The sequence below is a fragment of the Sarcophilus harrisii genome, chromosome 3, assembly GCF_902635505.1.
Source record: "Sarcophilus harrisii chromosome 3, mSarHar1.11, whole genome shotgun sequence".
NCBI lineage: Eukaryota > Metazoa > Chordata > Mammalia > Dasyuromorphia > Dasyuridae > Sarcophilus > Sarcophilus harrisii.
The window spans coordinates 166,572,246-166,591,602 of record NC_045428.1 but is presented as its reverse complement, the minus strand read 5'-3'; the positions used below and the strand labels follow the sequence as shown (position 1 = coordinate 166,591,602).

Here is a 19,357-nt window from a genome sequence, read left to right as displayed (position 1 = left end):
AAATTATACAAGGGATTAACAATAGGATCAAAATCATGTCTAAGATCTTGTTTCCTCAAAACTGTAAACATTCACATACAAAGGAAAATCTTAATCAGGTTTTTAAAAGTGTGAAGCAAAAATTTCTTTTAAGGGGCAGCTAGATGGTACAGTGTATAGAGATTACTGGCCCTGATATCCGGAGGACCTGAGTTCAAATCCAGACTCAGATAGTTAACATTTTCTAGCTGGATGATCCTGGGCAAGTCACTTAACCCCAACTGTCTCTCAAAAATATAGCAAAACCAAAAAACCCAAAACACAGACCAAGAACAAATCGTATATTGGATAAAGATTTCTTTTAGAGGGGAGAGAGAAGAAGACTTGTCCTAGGGATAGATCTAAACCTTTGTAGTAACAAGATAATTATGATTGAATTATTCTGTACAAAAAAAAGCAAGCCACAAGTTTTTAAATGCACAAAAATATTTTCAAGATTTTTCTTTAAACAAATTTATTATAGAATAATCCTTGACTCAGACAGTATTTATGTTTTAGACTTTTTTTTAACACCAAATCCTAAGTACACATGAAAAGCACTTATATTTCTACATAATCTTCTGCACAAAGATATTTAATGACAAGATAACAGTACCTTTAAAATTTTAATATATTGTTTAAATGAATTCTTTACTGTCTAAAAAGAAGCCATTTAAATTTGTCAAAACCTAAATCCTACTAACATACTCATTCTAGAACAAATTAAAAAGTAGAACACTGCAAAGCTTTGTCTTTTAAATAAATTAGCACTAAAACAGCACAAATATTTTTAAAAATGAAGAATCTGATGTCACATTTTCACTTATATTAAAGTGGTTTTCATAATCTGTGAAAGCAGATCTAAATTTGTACAAAATTAACACTGTAAAATTATTAAAGTATTTCAATATTTCTATATTTTAATCCCAAAACTAAAAAAAAAAGTAAGAAAGAAAAAAAGAATAATCCTGTTATTTTTTCAAAGTGTGTAAGTAATACTAATTCTTATTGGGAGAAGAAAAGGCTGGCCAACTATAAGCAAATTTAATATATACAAATCTGGATTTACAAAAAAATCAGCACTAACTATTCACTTTTTAAAACAATTCTTCAAAAAAAAAAAAAAAAATACAATTCCTTTAAAGGGCCAGAATCCCTAATGCTTTTAAAATACTTTACTTAGCCAAAAAAAGAAAAATGTATACAACTTTTTTTTTAAACAATTGTAAGCTATTGCATAAGTAGAGCTGCAATCAGAAGTTTTATTTTAAAAAGTTGGTGAGCCATAAATTACTACTGGTTCTAGCTATTTGAAAAGCTGCTGAAATCTTAGGTTTCTCAAATACCATAATAGCTCATATTATTCATTTTCATTCACTTAACTTCCCTTTAATGTATCTTTGCATATCAAAAAGTTTCAGGAAGTAACTAACTTATTTAAACCTGCTATAACATGAGATTCTTTACAGGATTTCTCATATAAATATTCTCTTTAAACTGGTATGACACTGGCCAGGTTTCCAGATAACAACTTTATAATTGCCAATAGGCAAAACTAGTCCCATTTATATTACTCACATGTTGCTTTACCAGAAACATGAACAGGTAAAATGGTATCAAGTAACAGGGAAATATTTGGAATGTCTGTCAAGTTTACTGTAAACAAATGCAGATGCAGTTTACTTTCTGAAACATATGTATTTTTAAAATATTCCTTTGAATTTGAAAATTCTTATAAATTTAGTCTGTTTTGTTGACAAATAACAAAGATGTTTTCATGTCCGCTACTGGTAAATTTTTAACTTATTGGCCACTAATGAAATTTATATATATTTTTTTCTCCTGTATGAGATTCTCGTTTATAATTTGCTTGTAGGAAGGACAGTTACACCATTTAAGAGATAAACCATTTTGCAAAGCAAATTATTTTCTTGTAATAAAACTATCACTACCTCGCTTGTCAATTTGTAAGTTCAGATTTTTCTCACATGTAATTTCTTAAAACAGAGCATACAGAAGAAATTTTTCTTGTACCACATAGCTAGAAGTTGGACATTCTAAAAAGCAAAAAATCTAAAAATCTGACCTCTTAGTGAATAATATATGAACATGTAAACAAAATCTTTAAATTGATAAAAGAATGTGTAGGGATTTACTCAGCATCAGAATTTAATCTATAAATCAAAATTTCAAAAAAAAATGTTCAAGAACATTGTACTCTAATCAAAGATAGTTTTTACTGAAGAATGTATGCAAAACACAACTGAAAGCTCAAATACATTTTTAAAAATAATGCAGTAATATTAAAATGAGCATCTAAAGGAGGTAAATAAAAAAAGCAAATAGGCACTATGAGATAGTCACCTCATTTTAGAACACAAGTTTTGAGTATTTTAAACATTAAAATTAAGCTACCAAAATTTGCATGAAATACATTCACACCACTTGTTTTAATGATAAATGCTTGATCTACAGATGACAAATCTCGAAATTACACAGATAAACAGCTATTTTAACAAGGTACCACAGGCACCATTAAATAAGACATTTTAATTTTCCTTTTCTACCAAAAAAGGTAAATAAATAGATCAATTAACAAAAGAAGATATGAATAAAATTGGGGAAAAGGCACATCCAGGCAAAATAGTCAAGGCAATTTGCATGATGCATTATTTTCAAAGCAATTCTACTGTGCATAATTAAATCTAAATGAGTTATTTTGGAAGATTCTAAAACATGACAAAGCATATTTAGTAAGCTGTGCAAACATCAAAACATTAATAATTTAAAATAGTCTGTATTACTTTAAAATATATGTAAGGCTCAGAAGAAGGTATATCACAAATTCCTGCGAAGATATTTGGATTTGTTATTTTTGCAAAGTAATGTATTATTCTGAGATGAATGCTTTTGTTTTCAAGTACTTAATCGTCTTTCTGGTCTTGGCAAACATTTCATAATTGCAGCTTTCCATAATGCTGGGGCAAGTAAAAGACTTAAAGTAGTTACACTCAATATAAGAAGGTAGACCTGAAAATGAAAAATGCAAAATGATTACTTTTTTATGACTCATAGTAAATTAAAACACTGTACCCATATAGATTCTTGGGCTAAAATAGTTTGAAATTATAATTTAATAATTATAAAGTGTATTTATCGCTCATCTAATAAATAACATATGTAATTTAATAGATTGACTTTCTTTAAGTCTCTTTTTTAAAATAAAAATGTCTCATGAAGTAGGCTTTTGGTAGTTCTTGATTCTCTTAAACAGAGTTAAGGATAAGGCTTCTTTTAAACAAAATTCCATTCTAAAAGATTAGATATCAGTGTATATTACAATAAAAATAGGTTTACATATATATTTTTATATTTAAAAGATGTAAAATGATGGACAGCCATCTAATCTCCACAGTCAAAATCATGTTTCATTGCCTAAAGGTGATGGAAAACCAAACAAAACAAAACGTGATGCATAAAATAAAATTGCTGTTTGTTTCCAGTGGTGACCTATACTCTAGGAATAGAAGATATCATTATGTACAATGTATCATTGGGGAAATGTATACTCTGAACAAGTTGTAAAATGTATTGAGAGCAGAAATAATTTTCAGTTTACCCTTTCCCTCTTCTTCTCCCCCTCCCCCCCGTCCCAAAATAAAGAGTTTAGACTAAAGGATCACCAAAATCTCTTTAAGGTCTACATCTGGAAGCAGGTGTTTACAGAAAAGTATTTTATTTTCTTGAACTTAAATCAACATTTGGGATTTCCTTGTGTGGGATATCATAATAGGTAGATACCACATCTGTTCCATTAATACACAAAAACCCCAATGGCCAAGAAGACGACTTCTAGCACACCAGAAGGCATTTTAGAGGACTTATGGTAAAATATGGACAAAAACTGTGTTGGATGGGTTACAATCTGAGTCAAGGAAACAAGCATCTTTCAATGCAAATGACAAGTACAAGGATACATTTTATTTTATCTTGGGTTTGTGATGAGCTCTAGCTATATGTTTCTGTAGCATAACTAGGTGCTTACATGCTTTTCAGTAACGATCATTCCCACCTCAAAACCTTGGAAACTTTTCTTATTCAGAATACCAAAAAGATACAACAAAGTGCAACAGTATACCAATGGGCTGAGTTGGGAGGAACAAAAATATGGCAATTCTACCAGCGATTATAATTTAAGAGCTGGGAGAAAAATGGGGACCAGTGGAGGCAAATGACTTCTTAGGATTATAATCAGATATTATAAGCAGAATTTGAATCCAAATCCAGTATTCTATCCCTTTTCCCAAGCCATGCCCGCCTCCCTCCTCCTTCATTGATTATTCCTGGGTCACAACCTGGGATGAGTTGAAGCAAAAGCAACTCTCACTTCATCCTTAATATCTTATCCTTAACATTGCTCAATGGAGCAGCAGGCAGAGCTCTAGGCCTCTAATGAAGAAGAACTGATTCAAATCTGGCCTCATGTGGACCCTGGATGTGTCACTTAATCTGTTTGCCTTAGTATCCTCATTTGTAAAATAGGGATAATAAGCATATTTAGTAAGTTGTGCAAACATCAAAACATTAATAATTTAAAATAGTCTGTATTACTTTAAAATATATGTAAGGCTCATAAGAAGGTATATCACAAATTCCTGCAAAGATATTTGGGATTTTTTTTACCTTACCTTGCTGAGTTGTTGGGAAAATTGAATAAGATAACCTACATAAAGTGATCTGTAATCTTAAAGTGCTTTATAAATATTAGCTATTATTAATGTTTCTCTCAAACTTGAAACTATATTATTATTATAAAATCTATCTAAATTAAAGTTTTTAGTCTAGTAATCTTTCCACATGCTAGAAACCTTAAGTGGTGTAGTTTTCCTAATCATTTATGTATAGTCTGGGATTGAATATTCTCAGTTTAGATAGAAATAGCAAAGAAGAGCTTGTTTATTGTAGCTAGCTTATCCACCAGCCATATTTTGTATACATCCAAAACTGATGATAAAAGTTTAAGAGTTTCCTGGCATTCAGTAACAGGCATACTATTTAAATGTACACCAAAGAGTCAAAAATTGAGGTTTTTTAAATAAGCAAGTAGAGTAATTTATATTTAGATATCAATTCAACCCAGTAGTAGTTTAAAAGTTTAAAATGCATCAGATTTTTACTTTTCCTTATTAGTGAAAATTTTTCTTCAATAGTAATAGCTTTATTTTTTAACTACTGAAAGGTTTTTCATAAATAGCAGCTATGTATAGTTATATACTATATTTATATATATACACTATACTTGTTATATATGCTATAATATATACTATATATTATATGATATATAGTAGTATATAGCATATATATTAACATATTGTTACTATTTCATAGTAACAATAGTAACTATGAAAAATAATTAAAGTATTGCACCTAAAAGTAAAATTCAGGTTTAATAATTTAATCTTGAATAATTTATTATTATTTCTTAATAAAACAATTAGAATATTTGTATTTTTATTGTCCTTAAAGAATACCCAAAACATTTTTTAAAAAACCAATAATTATTATAAGATAAATTGGGGATTTGGGAATTTCCTTCCTATTCCCTCCTACTTGAACAACTAAGCATCATTAAGTAAATGATCAACCATTTCCTGTGCTTTCTCATTCTTTCTCATTGAAAGAATCATTCTTTCTCATTTCTCATTTTGCCAAGACTTGGGGTTTAATAAGCTATAGAATGGCTTGGGGTAGGGATCTATTTTGGGGAAGTGGTGTTTGGATCTGTGATTTTGCTTGTACACTTAAAACTCTTTTTTCTTATTTCTCATATCTCATCAATTAAAAACAAGTTTGATCTCCTGGTTCTTGACATTTGAGTTGAAATATCAAATCATAGTATTATACTAAGAAAATTAAACTTATGAAGTATCAAAATAAAACACCAAATACTACAAAAGATAAATGATGGTGATTAATCTAGTCAATTATGTGAGGAGTCACAGAAATGCTAATAAAAATTTACCTCTCGTGAGATGATTCCTGCTCTTCGTGCTCTACTTCCCAGAACAAAAGAAAACTCACTGACTTGTGCCAGTCCAGCTGAGACAATCCATTTGATGTACTGACCATTCTTTGGCAGAATAAGGGATAAGACAAGTACTGCCAAAACAAACTTTGAAAGTAACATATTATTATTTTTAAAATGTTCACACAAGAAACTTGCAAGTAATATATAGAATATATAGAAAATATAGAAAGTCAAAAGAGATATATATTCTGACAATATATTAAACCAAGATTTCATATATAAGTACACTTTACTTTCTCAAAGTAATATAAAATATTATTATGATTGATGCAAGCATGAAGAATTAGTGCAATGAAATCATGAAGAAAAAGAGTTGCTAGCCAATTGGCAACTGTTCATCAGAGGATGTCAATTAAATTTTTAATTTTAAAATTTTTTATTAGACATTATATATCATGAAAATATTTCAGAACAATTTTATAATCCTGACACTATTCAGCTAGCAGGGTTATCAAGTCTAAGAAAAATATTAGTCCAGACTGATAAAATATCCCTAAGAATGTCTCCCCATAATTACCCTATTGTTAGGGCCTCCTTCAATAATGCCAAGCCCAATCTGGCACATGATTCTGAGGATGGTATAATTCAAATACAAATAATATAAATTACTAGCCCAACAGAGTTAATCATAGCTTTTTTTTTTTTTTTAAATACCAATGATGAGCTTCTGTGACAAAATATAGCTAAGGTATCCAAATAATGGCTGGTGACAGCAGTTGACCCTACACTTTTTAAGAAATGTAAACATTTCAATATAAAGAACTGGGATGTTTACTTTTCTCATCTCAACCTCTGACCTGTGGAAAGAGGGATGGCTTTGAATGGAGGGCTTTTAAATCTTACTACTTCAGAATGTGACCTTGGACAAGTTGCATAACTTGCCTCACTCCCATTTTCCCTTGAAAGATGAGGGAGTCTGAGCAGAGGGGCTGAGATACCTTCTAGTTCTAGATCTATGATCCCATAACTACTTTATTATAAACCCATTTTCCATACTGGGAACATCAGATTAATATAAAACTATAGCCCAAGCCAAAGCTCTCTTTCTCAGACCCTCTGAAAGCTGGGAGGCAAAGCCTTCTCTGTTGATGTATGGGTCGCATTCAAATGAAGAACATGGAATGTGAGAAATGAGATGTCAAAATAGTTAATAAATTAAGTACATTTTACTCAGTAACTGGATTTTTGTCAAAAGATAACCTCAAATGTAATATATAAATGTAATAATCAGTAGAAAGACTTGAATTCTAATTTTAACCCTGCCATTAAATAAAGTGAAGAAGAACTGTATTTGGAATCAGAGAACCTGAGTTTGAATCTTGGCTCTTACAATGCATCAAATTCAGCAAAAAAAAAATTAACCTATTGTACCTCAGTTTCCATATCTGTAAAAGTGTTAGATTAGTGTCATTTAGGGTTCTTGTTAGTTACAAGACTGTGATCCAATGATCCCTCTCTACTTTGCTATTTCTATCTCTCAATGTAGCCAAAACACCTGGATTTGAGTCTCATGTGTACTTTCTAGTTGTCTCTTCAGCTGTAATATGGCGTTAATAACAGTTGCTCCAATTATCTCACATAGGTCTTATAAAAAAAAAAGTGATTGATAAACTATAAGTAACATATGAATGCAAATGATCATTATTATCAGGAAATAATTTCAGTACAATAGAAGACAGAGCTCTATAACAAAATAAAAAGATTTTACTGGAAATGACAAGGCTACTAATAAAAATCATACCTTCATTATTACCACTGATAAGGTAAGGAACATCAAAACAGTGAGTTCATATATTACAAAAGTGGGAAAAACATGAAGACCTGTGAGAATAAGGAAAGAACAAATTAATTTCTTATACTTTATGCCTGAATTGGCTACCAAAATTTTTACTTCTAAATTTCTTAATAAAACAATTAGAATATTTGTACTTATTTATACTGTCCTTAAAAGAATACCCAAAACTTTTTTTTTTTAAACCAATGATCATTATCAAATAAATTGGGGATTTGGGAATTTTCTTCCTATTCCTTCCTACTTGAACCACTAAGCATCATTAAGTAAGTAATTAGCCATTCCCTGTGCTTTTTCATTCTAACCAAAAGGTCAAAATATTTTGTTTCTTGTTTTTTGGTTTTTTTTGGGGGGGTGAAGGAGGTCAAATTTAACTAGAAAAGAGACTTTCTTCATCTTCTGGTGAAAAAAAAGATCAATCAGATGAGAAAGAAGCTCTTATTCTAATTTTCCTTCATTAGTTTCTTGTAATAAAGATAGAGACATTAATTAATGTCTGAAAAAATAAGAATCCCCAAAGAAATTTAAATGCAAAAAAAATACGCCATGGGTCAATACTACTGTCCATCAATACTGAACTAAGCCATATACCTCATGAGAAAAATATACTGTATACACTGACATACTTTCTCTATTCAGTATTTATACATAAATTCTGAAAAATATCTGCATTATACAGCTCCTTCTACAGAGGACTAGAATCTAATCTCCTCCCCCTGCTTTTACATAGCACTTCCGGGCCAACAGAAAGGTTTCTTTTAGTAGAACACCTTTATAAACAAATGAATGACCATTCAGCAACAGGACAACTGATTTATTAGGTGAAAGAGAGCTACTCAGGGCTCAACTCCATTGTTTCTGTGTAGTTGATTTTTGTTTCTATCCCTCTTTTTAAATTACGTATTCCTGCTTTCCTTAGAATGGGGACAGAAGGTTACCTATAATTGAATGTACCTCCTCACCTATCAATTTTCTACAGTTCAAAACTTTTTAAGTTTGCTAAACAAAGTTTTTGCCCTCAAGGAACTTGCATTCTAAAGATATACCATTTAAACAAATTTATACAAAGTGATTTCCAGAGAGAGAATGCTTACAACCTAGAGAGAGCTGAAAGATTTGTGTGGGAGATGAAACTGAACTGTTTTATCAAGTAGAAGTGAGGAAAAACCCATTTCAGACATGTGGGCTCTTGTGAATGGAGAAGGAGCATTCATTTTGGGGGGAGGAGGGACAGAGAAAGAGCCCATTTTGGCTGGAAGAGGGACTATATGAAGAGAAGAACTATGATCTAGGACTAAAGAGGGATTCAGACTGAAGAATTGTAAACGCCAGACTGAAGCTAAGTATTTTGATCCCAGATGTGAGTCCCAGACTAAGAAAGATCTTTAGGAGGATTGGGTTATTATCAGTTGTGCAGAAGAATGTATAGGAGAGGAGAAAATTTGGCAGTAGAGAGACCAGGTGGGGGCTACTGTGCCAGCCTTGGTAAGAGAAGGCCTTAATTAAGACAGAGGGCATATGAGAGGAAAAAAGGGGAGAACAGAGATTTGCTATGGAGGCTGGATAAACAAGAGAAATAGGGAAGATTCGTAGGAAGAGCTAGTAGTCTTTCCTTGGAATTAATGTTATAGTAGTCCTAACCTTGAGAGTTGAAGGAGAAACTTTTTCAATTATTTACAAAGCATGTTCTGCCATGTCTCTTCTAGAAACATATGATATTAAAAATCCTTGATTTCATTAAGCCTTATCTCTACTCCAATATAAGCTTCTTAGAACAGTGAGCTTATTTTATATGTCTCTTCTTTCTTCTTGAAGGCTTGAAGGCATCAGGAAAGATGAAGCCATGACATGAAAGTAAACTGGATTTAAATGAGGGAGGGCTGGGCAAAATCATCTGTCTCTCAATATTTAAATGAATAAACAAAAGAGAAGTTTTAGAAGGAGATCTAGATTCTAATTAGCATTGTCACGGATGAGTTTGGTTATTTTTTCATTAACAAAAAAAAAAGGGCAAAAATTACAAATTACAAAGATGACTTGATAGTTGCTAAGAAGTGAGATGCTTAAATAATTCATGCCCAAGCCACTTCTTTATTAGAATGAAAATGCCTACCAGGAGGGGAAACATGGAAGTGAAAAAATGATAACAATAAAAATAGCAATTAAAAGTAAGCTCTACAGATAAAGGAGGTTTGACAATGAGAAAAGTATCCTTTTTAGGATGCCAAAAAGTTCCAAGTATCTGAGGTCAGATTTCCTGATTCTAGGGCTCTATGTACTATGCCACCTAGCTGCACCAAAGGAAAAAGGCAGTTCTTAGGCGTTGGAAAAATGAATAATCACTTTTCTTTAAGAAAAAAAAAATAAACAAAAAACCCCAGAAATTAAGTTTTAAAAAAATAATTCTAACCATAAGCATATTACCCAGTGACAAGGCACTTAAGAGATATTCTAGTCTCCTTTATATAACTCTAAAACAGAACTTTATTTAAATCTATCACTCTATCTTCAAAGGTTTTATTTGTAATTAAACATTTTTTTTCTATTTTGTTTATATGCTAAGATTTCTCTGTCCTTAAATCAAAACTGCTTTAGAAGAAACTTCACTTATTAAGAAATAATCATTAAGAGTATATTTTGAACCATTTAGCCCCACAAAGCCCCACTTTGGCTTTTGGATATCATGAACAAAATTAAGGTATTTTCCTATTTAATTAATATCCACTTGCCTGACATCTGAATAATTTTACTTCACTAGCAGATTGACTCAGAAATTTCCTTAAATGACTAATAGGCTATTTTTAAATAAGTATATCAATGGACCAGATAAAGATGATTAACATATCTCTGATAATGAAGAGCTAAAAAACCCAAGCAAAATTATGTGAAATTATTATTTTATTGGAGACCAATATATTCACATTTAACAACCCAATTCACAAATTTAAAAACTCAAGATACTTAGATTTGAAAATATAGGATTTTGATGGCTACTTAGCTCTTTAAAGTCAACATTCAAAATATTTTTCTTATTTATACTATAATTATACTTGATTCACAACTTTGCCTCAAACATTAAATTTCTTTTATTGTTAATGTGCTGAATCTTTACCACTCATTTTCCCCCCTGAAAAGTAAGCAACATCTCCACTACAAGGTATGAACTTAGTCCTTGAAAGCAGGGAAAGGTATTTAAAATCTTATTGATTCACACAGAGCTCTACACAAAATATTATATAGGCACTACTTTTAAGTGCTTCATATCATTAAAGATCATCATGAATCTATAATAACTATCTTTGGAGAAAGTTTCTAGAGACTAAAGTTCTTTGTAACCATGTGCTCATAATTTACTTATTTTTTTACTGATGTTAAGATGACAAGCGTAATTTTTCTTAAGTTACACTTTTCTGGAATTTAGAAGAAAAATGTTTTAAATGAATAAGAAAGTATCAGAGAGATTTTTGATATATAAAAACCAAAACTAAGTTTCTCTGGTTAAATTCCATTCTTTTAAAGTGTGTAGTTATGACATGTATGTTGAACAATCTATTATTATTAGGGGAAGTATCTTATCCATATCTACAATTAAAGGGACTACAAATTTTGAACTAGGGGGAGAACAGAAAGGAGATATAGGTAAATCCTTCCTTAATGATTCATCTAGTAGGGAAAAATTCTAGAGTACATGTATAAGAAGAGATCTGTTCTCAAAGGAATGCAAGAAGAGACAGATATACTAAACTCTTCTCAGAACAGAAAAAAAGCAAAAAACCCTGTGAACTCCTATAAGCCCCAGAGAAAAACATGAACACAATCAATCAAGGCTTGCAACAGAACCACAAACCTTCAGATTCTACTTGGGCAAATGAGAGAACAGTAGAGAATCACATGTACAGAGAAATAACTAAGACCATTACTACCACTATGAGTCCATATGGATCATTAAATCTAGGTTGTAAAATCCTAAAAATTAGAGGAAACTATAAAAACAACAGCTACACTTTTCAAAAACTCAAGAATTTTTCTCTGTTGAGGGTATCAAATATGATCTTATTTTGTTTGTGTTAGACTTAATAAAATTCTTTCCCATATTCAAATGTTTTGCTAGTCTGTGTGCTTGCAGGAGATCAGAGCACTTTCTTTTTGGAAAAACAAGGCTGATACCAACATTTCCGGAGTTTCCACATTTTGAGGCATAAGCCAGATTCAGTTTTTTAAAGATTCCTTCTCCTTTCACCCTCAATTCATAATTCACATCTCTGGTATAAAACTGGGCCCCCAAAACACATAGGTCAGAAGCACCAGAAAAATAGATTGCTTAATAAATGAAATCACATTATTATAATGCCAATAAAAGTTACCTATAGATGCAAAGAAAATGATGGCCAAAAAGTCTCGTATAGGTTCAACATAGGACATAATTTCTTCAGTAATCATATGACCTTGAGAAGAAATCAATGCTCCAGCCAAAAAGCACCCCAATTCCATTGAAATATCAAGAAGTTCTGTAATCTGTTAAGGAAGATTGGAAGCTTAAAGTTTACTCTTGAAGGGTACAATAAAGTAGTATTTTATCCTGAGTTTACAACAAATTACAGATAGAAATATTCTTTTTGGACTGAATATACATTGTTTTACACCAAAAAAATTTCAGTGTGAAATATCTACAAAATGTCAGGGTTTTGTATTAATAACTTTATAGAACAAAAGTTTTAAGAATGTAAGATGTTACTTAATAACTATGATTTCCTTAAAGAATATCTAAATTTTAAAGTATTTTATGTAAAAAAAAAACAAACAAACCTCATCCTTCTTATTTAACTGACAACTTCTTGTCAAAAAAAAAAAAAAAAAGAAAGAAAAAGAAATTATATATTACCAGGTATCTACTGGCCAATGGATGGTGAAAAACACTACTTCATAGAAACATGGATTTTTAAATTTTTTAAAACAATTTTCTAGATAATTTTCTTAATCTTTATTTCACTAGTTGTAAAAGCAACCAAACTCTTTAACTCCACAAGTCAAATCTAAATTGGGAAGGCAGGCCAACACAATCTATTTGCTCTTCTACTTGCTCAAATAAAGCAACACTATTTTCTCTTTTAAAATAACTTACATAATTGCTCTCCTGTGACTTATAGTTAGTAAGCTATAACTTCAACTATTAAGTTTTTTCTTAGAGGTCATAATTTATGCATGTTTTAATTTAAACTTTTATTTTTAATTTATTTTAAATTATAAAGATAAAATAATTATAATAAATTTTAAAATTAAATTAAACTTTAAATCATTTCTCATTGTCAGTAATCTTTCATACAAACTCTGCTTAAGTGAAAATTATGTTGTTTGAATGTAGGCTTTATAAGATGATCACTCAAAGTCAGGAGATTTAAGCCTCACATATATTGATATTTCTCCTTCCAATAAATCATTTTTTTCAAATGAAGTATTTTTCACTTAAGTATTGAAAATCCAAGAAGATAATGAAATAAAACTTGATTAAAAAATTGTAAGTACCCTTAAAATATTTGAAATATTCATACACAATATTATTGTAAATATTGAGAAATGCTTTCCTGAGTATTTTTGACATGTCTTTGGTCCTTTTTTCTCATCTCAATTTCAAAGCTTTGGAACTAAGAAAAATGTATAATGCACAACAACTATTTCTTTTCCTATAACCTGCTTTTATTAAGAAAGCAGATATGACCAACAATATTTTACGTAATATTAAATATGTTTTGGATAGTCAACAGCAAGAGAAGATAAGAAATAATTGAAATGTCTACTTTTGAATAAATTAAAAACAAAAACTGACTAGAGAAAGTAAAAGTGATTGATGCTATAGAGTAAATTAATATATATCTATCTGTATCTCATATATAGCATGGTATAGTGGATTACTTACTTTACTGCCCAGGAAACCCAAATTCAAATCCAGTCTTTAATACACTGACTGGGTCACACTGGGCAGACTATCCAATCCCTCAATGCTCTAAGAAGTTCAGAGAGAAGTAACTTCCTCATTCTGAGAGTTCTCTTTGCCAATGAGAATACAGATCCAGTCCCTATTTCTTTCCCTTTTGATTACAAGCAAATCTCTTAACTTTGGATGTCACAAATCAGTCCACTGTATGTTAAGTAGTTTCAATGCTGAATTGTCAGACTGGGCCAGTATAAAGTTAATCTTCCTGATACGGTATCGTCAATGCAAAGCAAATGAAAAAAGCACAATGATTTTTTTTGAAGTGAATTTCACTTCTTTGATAATTCTTTCTAAGAATTCTCTACTTAACATAAAAAATGTCTATAAAAGCAAATGTTTGTTTAGAACTGATTATTTAAATATACAAAATTTAAAAAAATTAAACTTAACTTTAAATAACACTTCCAATAATTTGACTGAAGAGAAATTAGGTGGTATAATGCAATAGACACTAGTCCAAAATTTGGAAGAACTTATTTCAATGCTAATCAACTATGTCAAGTCACTTTAACTTTGTGGACCCAAAATTTTCTTGTCTGTAAAAATGAAAAACTTGGATCAGATAATTTCAAAAGTCCCTTGTAGCTCTAATGATCCTTGATCATTAAGAGAGAAATTATATTCAAAACAGAATAAGAACTGTTTAGAAAAATTTCAAACTATATTGAAGACCATTTTAATTCTGGGAAAGACAACATGACATAGTAGATAAAGGGCACTGGAATCACAAGACCTAGATTCAATGATCAGGTCTTACACACTAGCTGAGTGACCCTGGCTCTCCTCATCCTCATCCTATTCTCCAAAAGTCCCATATTATCGTTTTTGGCTTTTTTTTTTTCTTTCTTTCTTTCTTTCTTTTTTCTTTTTTTTTTTTTTTGGCTGAGGTAATTGGGATTATTAAGGATCACACAGCCAGGAAGTGTTAAGTGTCTGAGACCAAATTTGAACTCAAGATCTCCTGATTTCAGGGCTGTGCTCTATCCATTACACCAACTAGCTGCCCAGAAAAGCCCCATATCATCAATGACAATTGTCTTTAGTTTAAATTTGTATATAGTACTTAAAAGAAACCTACTATAGTATCTTGCTGAATTTAAGAACCCTCCCCCCCAAAATTTTCTAAAGTATGCTTTTTTTGTTCAGAGTTTAAAACTAGTCTGCATCAAGCTATAACTTGATAAGACAAAGCATTATAATAATAAACAGAAATTAGGAGGCATCTTAAAAAGGTGGGTTATTTTGATAAGAGTTATAGCTTGAGGCAGGCTAGTTTTAAATTCTAAAACAAAAAAAAGCATATAGATAGATAGATAGATCATATAGTAAAGGACTATGCAACTAAAGGATAATAATTGGTCAGACATAGGGTTAAAACAACAACAACCAAAAAAAAAAAAAAAAACATAGGGGAAAGTAAAAGAGTTCAGTGAAGTGAGAAGCATGTTTTACTTTTATGCATCACCTACAGAGTAAACAATGAAATGTTTTTGGTTTACTCAAGAAAGATTATAAAAAGGAGAAAGGAGAAATGACAATTTTTATCAAATGTATTTCAAAGAGAAAAATCTTCAGGAATAGCCTCATTCATCATGTCCTGATGAAAAATAAAAATAGCAAGGTGCATAAGAAGGAATCAAGTCAGTAATAAAACAGTTATTAATCACCTCCTTTATGCCTGGACTAGATTAGAGGGATATAAATACAAAAAAATAATTTCTAACCTCTAGGGGCTTACCTTCAACTAGGAAGGAATTACAAAATATCCTGAAAATGTAGGGCCTGTAAAACAAAGTGGTGACTTTTTTTGGAGGGGAGGGGGTTCTAGATCTGTGATTTCATTAGTGTAGGGATCTAGTGAAGAAAGTCTCCTTTTTTTATTCATGCCTTAAAATTTATTTTTTCTTAATTTTTCAAAATAAAACCAATGTTTATCTTAAAGATTAACAAAATACTCAAGATTTTTTTTTTATATAACAAGGCAAATCTAGAAAAAATTATTGTGAGACAATATTGGGAGAATAAAATAATTAGCTCAAAATAAGTTTTGAAACTAAACTTCTTGCACTTTGTTCATCTTAAACTTAATATATCCAAAACTAAATTCATTACCTTTGTTCCCAAACCCTCCTTACTTCTTAACTTCTCTATTACTGTTGGAGAAGTCACCTAGGTCCACAACCTAGGGTGTCATGCTCAACTCCTTACTCTCTCATTTTTCATATCCAATCAGCTATCGAGTGCTTTACAATATTTCTTACTACTCCCTTCTCTTTTCCAATATGGCTACCACCCTCATGGAAACTCCTCACTTCACTCCTAGACTAGAGCAATGGTCTTGTGGTTGATTCCCCTGCTTTAAATATCATCCTAGTCCATCCAGCTGTCAAATTAATTTTTCTTACAACAGTGACCAAGTCAGATACACTATCTTTTTTTTGCTCCCCCCTCCATTCAATAAATTCCAGTGCTTCCCTATTGCCTCCAGAAAAATCCTGATTTATAAAACCCTCTATAACCTGGCCCTTTCCTACCTTTCTAGTCTTCGGAGTTCTCTCCCTCCTCATTGTCTCTTCTAGGCCCTTCAACTTCCTTCAAGTCTCAGCTAAAGTCCCATCTTCTTCAAGAAGCCTTTTATGATCCCCCTTAATAATAATGGTTCTCCTCTGCTGCTTATCTCCCATTTATTCTGTATCAATCTAATACAAAATTTTTTTTTTGCATTTTGGGCTATGAGCTTTAGGTTTTAGGGAGTGTTTTTCCTTGTATACCCAATATTTAGTATGTATGATGCTTGTCAGATTTTTAATAAATGCTAGCTGAATGACTGATTTAATGATAGCTAATTTAAAAAAACTTCTGAAGAACAGAAACAAAAATTAGCACAAGACAAAGTAAGAAATGTTTACAAGTACTAGAACAGATGAAACAGTCCTGTGGAAAGAATTCTGGACTTACAATCAAGAAATCTGGGTTAGAAATCTTTAAAGTTACTGTTAAAAGTTATTTTTGATATCAACAGTTTTAAAAATGTGACTGAGAATAAGAGTAAAGAAACTACACATTAGCAAAATATTCTTTTATTTTCTAATGCTGCAAATGACTTTTCAGGATCGGCAGTCACTTTCAATAAGATTTTGTTTTTAAAAGTCAAAGTAATTAATGACTAATATTGTTATGAATCAGATACAGTACCACTTAGAACTATAAAGCTCTATTTATAATAACTATATAGATGTTGGTCATTATCCCATATTTCCTTAGAACATTACAATAAAACTGGACAAAATTAGATATTCTAACCATTTCCCTACATCTTAACCTAAGTTATTACCATACACTTATCTTTTCTGTCTAGACCTTTCCTTTCCTTTCAATCACATTGCTGCCATTCTAAAGCTTGTTACCTCAAACCTTAATCATTGTCATTATACTTTATTAATTGATCTCTGATTGTACTTATATTCCACAATTACTTCCCTCCCCTCCAAAAGGGAGCCCAATTGTTTTTTGGATCAAATCCAAATTCTGTATCCTGGCAGTTAGAACTTTACCTTAACTATATAACCTTTATATTCTACTACTTCCCAACAGTTCTTTTCCAGTTCAATTAAGCTGGTTTTGTAACTGTCCCATATATGTGGCACATTCTCTCTACCATTACAAATTTGTTTATTTCTTCCCTCTTCTGTAGGACCAGGGCCATGTTGGCAAATGTTTAACAACCAGCTCTCTGAGGGGAAGGGAAAAAACAAAACAAACAAAACCAAAACCCCACTTATACACATTTTAAAATTCAATCTGTATTATTAATATTTTCTCTCCTTAGAATTTCCTAAGTCTAGATAATCAACAAAGTAATAAATCAAGTCCTGATTTATGGCATTTTTCAGTTTCCGAGGTATAAATGCCCACAGTGAAAATTTAACACTATTTCTCACAAGCTAGTATGAGCTGGCTCCAACACATTACCATTAGTGAATTTTTTTCCATTCTTGACCATGAAAAATGCTGTCCACTCTTTAAAGTTCTTCACTCAAAGCTTTACCCTTCAATAAAGTATTTCTCAATTTCTTTGGATCGCAATGATTTCTTCATATTTTATTGCATTCTTTGCCCATATGATATACATAGTGACACCTGAAATATGTATTATTGTGTGTTGCCCATGTCTTTCTTGCTAAGACTGTAATCTCTTCAAGGCAGTACATATAGTAGACAGATTAGTATTTAGTATTTATTGGATTGATGATATACTATAACCTGTAAACTGCCAATGGCATTTTAATTCCTTATCAGTAGTTTTATATATATGGCTATAATGTTTCCACTCATTAGACTTAATGGAGGTAATTGGTCAAAATTTTGGATGTTGATTATTTGAATTTATATAACAAGTAGAAAAGAAACAGAATCACCTCTATTTTAGAGCAGGCAAAACCACAGGCAAAAACTATGAATGCATAAATTCTTTGAAGAATTAAAGAATGTGAAGAGTTAAAGTACTGATTTATACCTATTATCTATTCAGAGAACTGTCCTTTCATTATTTAGAGAGAAAAGTAGGAATATATTCCAATTCTAGAATTTTCTCTTTCGTTTTTAATTTGTTATTGCTGTTCAATTGTGTTTGACTTGCCAAAATACTGGAATGGTTTGCCATTTCCTTATCCAGCTCATTTTACAAATGAGGAACTGAGAAAAACAGGGTAAAGTGACTTGGCCAGGGTCACACAGTTAGTATGTAAATTAGACTCAGACTAGATTCGAAATTAGGTCTTCCTGACTCTAGGCCTGATGCTCTATTCACTGCACCACCTAACTACACTAGTCTTTAATTAAACTAAGGCTGTGACTTGAAGATTTCAGTGCATTTAAAATGAAGCCCATTAAAACTATCAACATATAGAATTTTCTTTAAAAGGATATGTTTTTCTATTTTCAGATGTTTATATTTTCAAGTTAGTTCAGGAATATACTAAAAAAAAACTAGTGAATACAAAAGTTATATCTTTAAATGTCAATGTTCATACAAAATCTATACATTTAAATTTATTTGGAGATTCTTTCAAAGAATGAAGTGAAAACTTGTTAATATAACCCATTGGAAAATTAAAAGCCCAAATAATCTGTACATAAACAGATACTTTCTTACAAAAGCAAAGAATCTTAATAAAAAAATTGGAAGAGTCTACTTTTAGCGATTACACTACCTCTTAAAACACAATTATTCTGATTTATATGATAATCTGGGTTTTGTTTTTTTAATTACTCATCATGGATTTTCCTCTCTTTTAAATAATAAGGAAACTTAAATTAGTTTACCTTGTCATAGATTAAAAAAAAAAATTAAATTGCCTTCTTTCTCTTTCATAATAATTATGGCCTTAAAATCTTGAAATCTACTTCTTTTAACTAAACATTAAGACCCCATTCATTTGTGAATATCTTGGGTTTTAACACTGAG

General features: G+C 30.9%; 1 protein-coding gene across 4 annotated transcripts in view; it reads right to left on the bottom strand.

Annotated features, from left to right (window-relative positions):
- Positions 1-476: 476 nt before the first annotated feature.
- TMCO3 (transmembrane and coiled-coil domains 3) overlaps positions 477-19,357 on the bottom strand; it is a 67,264-nt gene continuing 48,383 nt past the window's right edge. For 2 of the 4 annotated variants that reach the window (XM_003765709.4, XM_023500462.2), the window contains exons 10-13: positions 12,263-12,413; positions 7,848-7,927; positions 6,041-6,190; positions 2,907-3,048 (exon numbers count right to left, since the gene is read on the bottom strand). In XM_003765709.4, coding sequence (XP_003765757.1) covers positions 2,935-3,048; positions 6,041-6,190; positions 7,848-7,927; positions 12,263-12,413 — 495 coding nt within the window. In that variant the 3' untranslated portion in view covers positions 2,907-2,934. Of the gene's footprint in view, positions 3,049-6,040; positions 6,191-7,847; positions 7,928-12,262; positions 12,414-19,357 lie in introns of those variants that run through there. The other 2 variants (XM_023500463.2, XR_004232859.1) reach the window with 2 other exon arrangements.